This window comes from Triticum urartu, chromosome 1A (genome assembly GCF_056163025.1).
Source record: "Triticum urartu cultivar PI428250 chromosome 1A, HENAU_Tu73, whole genome shotgun sequence".
In the NCBI taxonomy this organism is placed as follows: Eukaryota; Viridiplantae; Streptophyta; class Magnoliopsida; order Poales; family Poaceae; genus Triticum; species Triticum urartu.
This window is the reverse complement of record NC_141873.1, coordinates 25,059,443-25,069,985: the sequence shown is the minus strand read 5'-3', so window position 1 is coordinate 25,069,985 and position 10,543 is coordinate 25,059,443. Positions and strand designations below refer to the sequence as shown.

Genomic DNA, 10,543 nt, shown 5'->3' with positions numbered 1-10,543 from the left:
GATTTTCTGCAGCAGGTTGTGACTTGTGGCAATGTCGAGGAGCTGCTGCAAGGGGTCGATCGCGAGGACAAAGAGTAGGGGTGAAAGGGGGTCCCCTTGTCTGAGCCCTCGATCATGACAGATGGCGGCCCCGGCAATACCATTGAGGAGGACGCGCGAAGAGGACGTGCATAAGAGGGCTGCCACCCAATCCCGAAAGCGGTCCGGAAATCCCAACCGATGGAGTAGGTCAAGGATGTACTCCCATTGTACCGAGTCAAAGGCCTTCTGGATATCCAACTTGAAGAGCAAGGACGGAGTTTTGTTTCTGTGTAGGCGTCGCGCGAGGTTTCTCACGTACATGAAGTTGTCGTGGATGCTTCGTTTCTTGATGAAAGCACTCCGCGCAGTGGAGACAAGGTTGTTCATGAAAGGGCAAAGGCGGGACGCCAACACCTTGGCGATGATTTTAGCAATAGCATGGATGAGGCTAATGGGGCGGAAATCCCCGATCTCCTCCGCCCCATCCTTCTTTGGTATGAGCACAATGTTGGCCGAGTTGAGCCAGTGAAGATTTGTCGTTTGGAGGCTACTGAACTGGTGAATGACTCTCATTACATCAACTTTGATAATGTGCCAACATTTCTTGAAGAAGCTTCCCGTGAATCCATCCGGTCCCGGGGCCTTGTCGCCCGGCATAAGATCAATGGCCGCTTTGACCTCGTCTTCAGTGATGTTGTCGTCAATGCCAGTGAGGTCAACCACCCTAAGGTTCAGGTTCTCCCAGTTTAGATCCATCGATCTGGGTTGTCCCCCTCCCAGACTACTCGCAATTAATCAAGTTTCCAATTGGCTAAGTCCAAAAAGAGCCATTTCAAAGAAGATCCAGCGCAAACTCCAAATGAAACCAACTTGATTTAAAAAAAGGACTTTGATAACTACCAAACTTTCGGATTTTAGCAATAGGCAAGAACGATCCTTATACTTAATTCTAATTATGTACATGCATGTATTAGAATGACTAATTTTTCTTCCACGTGCACTCCTCCTTTTAATTAGATGCATATATGCACTAAAGGACGAAAAGTTGATGTCATCCTAGATTCTTTTTTTACAAACTTTAAAATATTTTGTAGCTCAAACCGTCGCTTTGATTGAAAATCCGTTTTCACTTTAAAAAACGTCACGACGAGATCTTCAAAGCGAGATCTCATGTTGGTATGTTACGTTGATATTTTTTTTAGGTCCAAAGTTACCACGTCTGGACTATGTAAGCTATCACCACTGCAGTACGTAACTTATCATAGTGTTTGAACTGAAGTTATCACAAGGATGTTTCGACCACTTTATCCATGCGTCGAAGTTATCATCGGGTCTACGGTTCATACATACCATATTTACACATAAGTATCGGATATATTTTTTCAACAATTTTGTCCCCTCCTCACCTTCGGTCAAAGTTTTTTTAAACATGGTACAAACGCAATCGCTTATACACAAACACATATACTAACCCCTATAAAGGCACACACGGACACACCCTACCCCCTATGAGCATCCGAGAGACTAGGCCGACACTTCATCTTGAGATTGACAAAAGTCACCACAGATGCCTTATAGTTAACATGTTGTTTTGTACTTAACAGGTCTGCGGTGTGTATATTGTCATGTTATTTACACCCAAGTTATCAGGGGTAAGTTTTTCAATAATTTTTCCCCTCGGGTCAAAGTTACCATGGTAATTGTACCTAGGTTAGCAGGTCCATGGCACGGAAGTTACCATGCTACTTACATAGAAATTACCGGAGTATGCTTCAACAGTTTTCTCTTTGGGTCAAAGTTAAACACAATGTTTGTACATACGCTACCAGGTCCATAGTGCGTATATTACCATCATATACATAGAAATTACCGGTTATATGTTTTCAAACAAAAAAAAAATCCCGAGTCAAAAGTTACCGCGGTGTTTCTAGGTAAGTTATGAGGGATGTGCTGCATAAATTACCATGCTCTTTAAAACGAAATTATCGGGTTATGTTTCATACTTTTCCCCTCGGGTCAAAGTTACCATGCTAAGGGTTGTAAGTTATCAGGTCAGTGTGCGAAAATTACCATGATGATTGCACATAAGTTATTGTTGTATGTTTCAACAAACTCCCCTCCCCCATCAAAGTTATCAGACCCGAGGTACATAAGTTATCAGGTTTGAGGTGTGTAAGTTACCATGCTATTCACATAAAAGTTACTGGGGTATATTTCATCAACGTTTTTCCTTATGAATAAAAGGTTATCACGGTGTTGGCACGTAAGTTATCATGTATGCGATTCCTAAACTACCATGCTATTCACACGGAAAAACTGGGGGTATATTGTATCAAATTTTTTCACGTAAAAAAATGTTACCGTGGTGTTGCCCTATAAGTTATGGATCTTATATTTTAACAACAAAAAATCTGGGTCAAAAAAATTATTGCGGTGTTTTTATGTAAATTACCAGGTTTGTGGTGTGTAAATTATCACACTATCCAATGTATATTTTAAAACAATTTTTTCCTCGGATTTACACATAAAACAATGACTAGAGTTCGAATTCTACACGAAGAGAAACATTTATTTCTCTAGAATTACTCATCGAGAGGTGCAAACGCAATGCATCCATCCTTGAAATAACTTGGTCCTTGGGTCTGCCCCCTCGTCAAAAACATTGTTGTTTTTTCTCGCTATCAAACAGAGTATAAAAGTCAGCTAACCTAAATAAAAAACACAAAAGCATGCTTACCTTGGGTGGTAGCGCACCTGCTCCCAACCGGTAGGTCTGGGGTTCAACTCTAAGTGGGCACTATTTATTTTCTCCGTGAAATCCTCGCGCACGTCGGAAGCAGATCAGATGAGGACCGCGTCGTTCAGATCTAAAGACAAAATCCAAACGTTTGGTAATTACATATGTCATAAAAAAAGGAAAAAAAAGGACATAATCCAGGGTGTTGCAGTAACTCAAGGGCAGACTAGCATAGAATCTCAAATTAGGTTAAGATCAATGAGATGAACCAAATGAAAAGTGGGCATGAAGCAATTTACCTGTAGGAGCTCTGATTCAAATGGAATTTTCCATGTTGTGATCGCAATGAGGCATCTGCTCAAAGATCTTATTTCTTTGATAGCAAGCCAACCAGCGGCCCAAAGTAACTGATAAGTTTGTTATTCAGCTTGACTCAAACACACCGTGTGTTACAATGTGTTCATATTCTAAAACCAATGAAGTGAATAGTATAAAACTACCACTTTTCGTGTTAGGCTTCCAAAAGACTACCAAATTTTTGTTTGTTGCTGATAACTACCAGAATTGGCCTCGGCTGTTTCAAAAAACCCAAATGACCGAGGTGTATTACAATTGATCGCAATTATGAAAGATCGGGCCCACGCGTAAGAGCTCTGATTGTTTGACCGTTAACTGGCATGGCAGAAAAGCAATCAGGTCCCTACCAAAAAAGCAATTGGGTCCCCATATTTTTTTAAAGAAAGCATTCGGGTCCGTGCAGACATCGTCGTGCAGCTCGCACACTCGCACATCGACCTCGTCGGACTCCCTCCGGCCCCTCCCCGTGCCCGGCAGCAGAGGGCAGCAGGAACAGCAGAGGCGGGGCTCCACGACAGAGGAGGCGGCGGCCGGATGTACCATAGGGTGCGGTGTGGACCAACAGTGTGGCCGGCGGCCATGGCTGTGCGACGGTCCTCCGTAGAGAGGAGGATAAGAAGGGAGGCAGAGAGGAGGGGGAGAAAAGAGGATGAGACACTAACATGTGGACCCCACATGTCAGTTAACGGCCCAACAAATAGTCAAACAAATGGTTCGTTTAGGTGTGGGCCCAACCTGTCATAATTGCAATCAATTGTAAAAACATTTGGTCATTTGTTTTTTTTTTTTGAACAGCCGACGCCGATTCCGATAGTTATCAGCGATAAACAGAAATCTGGTAGTTTTTTGGAACTCTAACACGAATAGTGGTAGTTTTATGCTATTCACTCAAAACCAATGCACTACTAATATATTCCTAATGTATGCTTTACCGTTACATATATAATACACGTAAGAGCAAGACACATATATAATTGCAAGACAAATACACGTAAACCTAGCTGCAATGTGCAACTCTCTGTACATATATACTACGGAGTATAAACAACAGATAGCTCAGCTATCTTTCGTGAACGGACTCCATCAGGTTGAGCCTGCCAGAGCCACCGTCCTCGCTCTGCACCGGAGTGATCCTCCGGGACTGCCGCTTGGTCGGCACGATCACCGCCTCCGCCCCGGGATCGTCGGCGACATAGAACTTGCCTGCCTCATTGCTCTTGAACACCGGGTGAAGGTACGCGTCCGCCAGGTACGCCTTGAGGTCGAAGTTGCGCTCCCTCGCGCGTTCTAGCGTATCCTTCCTCATCACGTCCTGCACAAACCTCAACATCTTCAGACTTCACTACGATAGTACCTAGTAGCTTCCTTCCTTCCTAATGCTTGTGCAAGCATCAATTACCTGTAGCGGGTTTCTCACAAACGCGGGTTCGTACCGGTGCTTGCAGTACTTGTGGAACCAAATGGTTAACACGGGAAGAGCAAGAAGAGCCGGCGTCGCCTCCTCCAAACCTTTCGTGCTTAACAGCCCAAGGAAAAGCAGCTGCGACACGATCAAGGCTGTGATGATGCGTAGATGCACATTGGGCCAGAACTGCGCGCCGCTCTCGTATCGTTGATTGTAGACATTTATGATCTGAACAAGGGACGACCAATGAAACCAAACATTGTAAAACGGATGCAATGGTCTTCAACAAAATTGTCTGACATCAACTTAGTTGTGCTACTAACTAACATGGTTGCATCGGTAGTTTTCGACCGTCAATTTTTTTAGTGAGAACAAACAAAAAATCTCTCAAGTATTAGCGAAGAGCTCTTTACCTGGTGGCGGTAGACGACGTAAGCCAGCGCAAAGAATACCAATATGAATGGAAGCAAGAGTGGTGTCACCACAGCATACACAAGACCAAGCAAGAAATATAGCTGTATTCGAGGCTCGGACCAGTACAAACAGATACTACCAGGATCCATTGCCTCTTCTCTGTCCTTCTCTGTCTTGACCAGGAAAAAGTTTTTCAAGTGGAACATTATAAATGCCTTCAATCTCAGAACTTCAAGAGCTACACCAGTCCAACCATCAACCATTACATATGTAATGAAAAATGTTGCCTTCATTGGTATGGCCACACCGATGATCCTTGGAATGCTGCAAAAGAGGCAATTTAGACTCATTAGAGATAGGTTTTACCATTGGGGCTTTAGTACCACAACTGACCTAATTTCTTTGCAAATTTCAAGCGACTCTAAGTGTTGGTCTAATTTAGAGAAACTAGCAGTGTCATTTTAATTAAATCTCTAATATCATTCAATAAAACAAGAGTTAAGTTCCCCGCAAAAAAAAAACAAGAGTTAAGTTTTACAGCTGAGCATTTACTACCACAACTGATTTAATTTTTTTGCAAATTCCAAGATTGGTCTAATTAAGAGAAACTAGCATTGTCATTGTAATTAATTCTCTAATATCTATGCTAGCATTATTGGTGTTTGTTTCGAAACCACGAGCTCTCCATGAGTCAAAGAAGATAGGACAGGGTTAATAAACTATAACCAAATGCAAAACCTTAATTTTTGTTTTCACCAAATGGGTGAGCACCATTGCGTCGTGGTAACCAATGCCATTAAAGCCAAGAAGACAGCCATTTCACTCTCAAAATGGTATCATGATGCACAACTCCCCTCATACAAAAATGATGCACAGCCCACAAAATTATCACAGAACACTGCTACTCCTCCCATAATGAAGGTGAGGCAAGAAGTTCATCACCAGAAAATGCAACGTCGAGCTTAGGAAAAATAAGATAAAATGCAATAGACCAACCACATATGAGCTACATGTTGTCGCAAACTTATATGCATAATTACTAAATGTGTTTACACGGGACATACTCATTAGCTGACTGATGAAGGTAGGTATTAAGCTGCTCCAAAGCAGATCCTGTAACGATGCTCCCCAGGAATACATTGAAGAACAAGAATATAAAATACTTGGATGCAGTTCTTCGCTCTAGTGATGAATGTGATACCAATCCTTCAAACTGAGACATGAACATCAGTATAGTTGGAAGCAATATGAGGAAAATCTTCAAAGCAAGTCCAGGAAGAAACCCTTGGATGAATGATTTAATGGTGGGTCTGAAAAATAGCTGACAAGCAGAAATCAGGAGAGGACATCGATATGACATCTTAAAAATATAAATTTGCACACTAATTCTGCAGCGATGACGGAAAGGCTACGGAAACCCATGAAAATGTGGAATAAGAACATTCTGAAAGTTGACTTACGTTTCAATGAAAGGTTCTAGAAATGGTAGTGCCTTCTCTATGCCTTCAACATTTGCAAGAGTCTGTACGAATGCTATTGGAATGACATAAAAGAAGTTGAGGAAGAAGAAGGCCACGCCAATTATCAACCTCCTAACTGTGAGGGAAACAAATGGAATGGATAGATTATTCCAGTACACATCACGGGGTTCTGGAGCCCATTCAGTCAGCCAGACAGTTGGGTTGCTGGTTTGTTGTGTCTGAGCGGCAACAGCTGCACCCCACCGTGAACGAAATGAAACAAAGGCCGCTGGCATAATTGACTTGGGATCCTTCATGACTTTTTTATGCTCGTCAGCTTCCTGTGAATTATCACTTATTAGAGACGAATAGTATTCCGACAGTTGGATGCAAACAAAATTTGATGCACGACAGATAATCTAACACTTAAAAGGACCAAAGGATACAAAGGTTTTACGGGTGCATATTTTGTAACTTACTTCCTTTCCTATCTTCTCAATCTCTGATTTGTAGTAATCAATAGCATCCACATCAGAACCAAAACATCCAAAAAACCCAGTCTGTAACATAAGTCCACATGAAAGCAAAGGAATTCAACAAAATAGATCCGAATACAGCGTTCCAGTATAAATGGTTATAAAACGATAAGCTCAATATAAAAAGCAATGGATGGCTAACTATGTTTGCAGACCAACCTTAGTTGTTGGCCTTTCTGCTTTTCGCTCAAACTTGAGTTGGTAGTAATCAAGCCAATTCTGCATTTGCTTCTTCTTTTCAACCAGGCCAGCAAGTTTATTTGTATTGTAAACTACCTATAGAACAACAAGACATAAAATGATTATTCCCCTAGGTAAATCATCTAAAGAGGGATTCAGCAAGAAACTAAGAATTTCAAATATAAGGCTTAAATAAAATGATTATTTATGGAAAATGAATAATTGTGGGAGTCAGGCTAAACAATAAATTGCGAACTCAAATATCTGATTCTTTGAATGGGAGATGTACCAAAAATTTAGTGATCACCTGATGTTTAAGATAATGACCAGGATGATTGACAAGGAAGAAATGTTCCACGAGCTCACTAACTGATTCGTCAGGATCTGATGGTATATTCCGTACAAGAACCTAACATAAAAATACATTGATGACTTAGAATCAAAAGAATAATCGAAGGGTCATTAATCTAACAAGATCATTCTACTGTGATCTTTGCTGTATGCAGCATTATTTAAAAAAAACAGAAAAAAGGGATCTAAACAGTGATCACAAAGGTGCAGTCACAAAGGTGCTTTCTACCAAGAATGCAGAAAGATCCTATGCAGAATTTGCATCAATAAGAAGTTTGAATATTTATCAATCTACGCATAACAAAATTTTCAAGTGTGTTGTCATTATATCCCCACGATTTTTCCAATCTGCCAGCGCCTTTTGACTTATCCAACCTTACATACAAGACACTAAACATCCCGATCTACTAAATAGGAACAGAATAGCCAATGAGTACGATCATACAGTGAACTGATCTGGTCGACGTTTCTCCGAAGCAAGAAAGCGCAATCTCATCTTTGCAACTATTTGATATTCCTTCATAAGTATATAGCAGGTCCAAAAAGTAAATACATAGGCCATAACCAAGTGGGCTATAAACCTGCACAAAAAAGGGGGTGTGTGAGCATAATCATGAGCATACAAGAATGTAGGAACCTTAAACAAATATGGGTGGAACAAAATGCTTTGAAGCAGATCAACTGCTTGAGCTTGAATTTGATGTGCAACTACTAAATGCTAAACCTATATTCTTGCGTTCTTGCACCTTAGTAAAATGACACAAAAGAATGGTGTGTTGCTCTGTTACCCAAATAAACAATACAACCCTACACCTATAAGAAGTTCATGTACCTACTAACGCAAGCAGTATGCAGATTAGTAAAATCTGGAACTTCAGGAAAGTTGTCGTCCAGATGTTCAGATAGATTTAGCTACAACATGTCAACAAAGCTAAGAATGCCTTCATATGGATATTTTACTTGTGGTAAGCCAGCACCGCTATCGAATATCTACAAACTTATATGTATCAAATCAGCAATGCATTTCGATAATCAACGAAAAAACACATTTGATAAACAAAGAAACTATTCAGATATATATGCCCTGTTGCTCACCTCTTAGATCCATAAGGTATGTTGGATATAGAAAGTTTGTCAATGTCACTGTGGACCACCTTCAAAGTTTCTAGTGTATCATTGGTCCAGTTCAGAGGGACCAGAACGGCAAAAGCAAGAATTGTAATTGGAACAAATATCTTGAGCCTGCAAATGATTGGTTAGAAGTTCATCAGCATAGAGGGTATTGGAAGATTGGGCTCCTTGACAAGAAGGATGCTATGCAAAAATTGATATATAAATGAAAAATGTATACATAAGCCCACTGATGTTCCACATACAGTGCTCAACTGTTGTAACTGAAAATAATAATAAGGAATACAGAAAAGAAAGCTGCTGAAGTGTAGGTACGTACCCTGTGCGGTATATCCGTAGGTAGACGACGGAATCGAGGCCCGCGTGCTGGATCAACTCATCGTCGGGCATCTTGAGAGCAGCCGGCATCCAACTCAGGAAGTTCAGGTAGGACCTCATGTCGAGGTTGATATACTTGGCGGCAGCCACGGTGGCGCCCGCGGAAGCCGGGCTGGCCCGCGTGCCTTTGAGGTACCACTTCGGGAAGTAGACTCTGTCGTTGATGGGCTGCAGCCGCAGGAACGCGAACAGCAGCAGGAAGGCGACGGCGGTGACTACGTTGAGAGCCGCCCCGACGGCGATGTCGTAGATGGTAGCCATGGCTGCCCCTCAGCGGCTCAAGTAAGAATCACTGAGACCAGCCACACGATGCAAGGACGTCATGGAAGAAAACACCCTTGAAATGCGATGAACTCGAACGCCCGTCGCGCAGAGTCGGAACGTCCGAGCCGACGAACTGCTCGGCGGCGAGCACAAGCAGCGAGCACAAGGGGGAAGAAACTTTGTTTTCAGATTACCTGGAACTGGTGGGCAGGGAGACGCGAGCAAGCATTCCAGATGGAGCTCCAGTCGACCCCTCTCTTCTCTTCTCGCCCGAAGCTTGGCAACGGTACTGTCTCTGCTCTGCTGGTAGCTTGTGTACTTCTGTGTGCGTCTGCTGCTTTATTATGATGCTCTTTCGCCTACGCTAGAATATTAGTACTATTATTATATTCCACCCCTCTGTCAATAATTCGAATGCGCAACGGTCACCTTCGTCCGGCCGCACTAGCACGTGGAGGGAGGGATGGGGAGCAGGGGGGCCACCATGTCATTGTCACGACGTAGTTATCTAGCCATAGTTTCTTTTCTTTGCTGTCCATATTTTCAAACGAAAATGGAGAGAACATCACTATATGAGGACATTAGAGCATCTCCAATAGCTTGTCTATATGGATGTCTATACTCGTTTTTCACGATGTGACTTCAAAACAGGCGTCCAACAGCTTGTCTATATGGTCGTCCAAATATACGCATCCTCTATATCCACCTTGACAATGTCCACGCCTGGACAATGTGAAGGCATTGTCTAAACTCAGCTGTAGTCATGATTTCTTCCTCTCCCCAGCGACGGTCCACCTGTCATGGTCCCTGTATATAGACATTCTGATGCAAAACTGGACGTGTAAATTAGAGAGTTTTTTTAGACCATTGTCTATATGAATATATAGACATCCAAATATACACATGCTATTGAAGATGCTCTTAGTCGGAGCTTTGATATTTATGCTAGAAAATGTTATCCGTATGCGCATCAATCGGCATTTGCCATCCTTAGACAAGTGAGACCAATGTAAGCCATACATGTATCACATATTTGATTACTAGTATAAAAGGAAAACTGAGCTTGGTGTAAAAGACATGCAAACAAGTAAAGCACAATTCAGGCCAAAGATGCTAAATATGGACTCCATATCATTACGAACAGGAGGAACATAGACACGCATAGTCGTCCTTCTCCCCTTCCCCTTTTCCTTCACTTTGTTTGGACGGCGACAGCAGGAGATCTTCCAGCCCATGGTGATTCGAGGCCGACAGTAACTTTCCTTGGTTGGCCTATGTCTTAGAGCATCTCCACTCGTTCGGCGCCTTT

At 42.2% G+C, this 10,543-nt stretch overlaps 1 protein-coding gene across 1 annotated transcript; it reads right to left on the bottom strand.

Annotated features, from left to right (window-relative positions):
- Window positions 1-3,960: 3,960 nt before the first annotated feature.
- LOC125543815 (hyperosmolality-gated Ca2+ permeable channel 1.3) lies at window positions 3,961-9,571 on the bottom strand. The gene is made up of 12 exons (XM_048707297.2): window positions 9,429-9,571; window positions 8,912-9,262; window positions 8,557-8,703; window positions 7,907-8,042; window positions 7,418-7,519; window positions 7,090-7,206; window positions 6,874-6,954; window positions 6,395-6,735; window positions 5,999-6,244; window positions 4,934-5,258; window positions 4,515-4,748; window positions 3,961-4,427 (listed from the first exon to the last, which is right to left on the bottom strand). The coding sequence occupies exons 2-12, from the start codon at window positions 9,229-9,231 to the stop codon at window positions 4,176-4,178; spliced, it is 2,301 nt and encodes a 766-aa protein (XP_048563254.1). The 5' UTR covers window positions 9,232-9,262; window positions 9,429-9,571; the 3' UTR covers window positions 3,961-4,175.
- Between the last annotated feature and the right edge of the window lie 972 nt (window positions 9,572-10,543).

Bases quoted from the DNA above. Each gene is read 5' to 3' on its own strand.
- LOC125543815 (XM_048707297.2), bottom strand. From the start codon at position 9,231: ATGGCTACCATCTACGACATCGCCGTCGGGGCGGCTCTCAACGTAGTC. The intron at 8,704-8,911 runs GTACGTACCTAC...AATCATTTGCAG, and splicing joins CTACGGATATACCGCACAGG to GCTCAAGATATTTGTTCCAA. The intron at 5,259-5,998 runs GTATGTCCCGTG...CCTCTTTTGCAG, and splicing joins CTTCATCAGTCAGCTAATGA to CATTCCAAGGATCATCGGTG.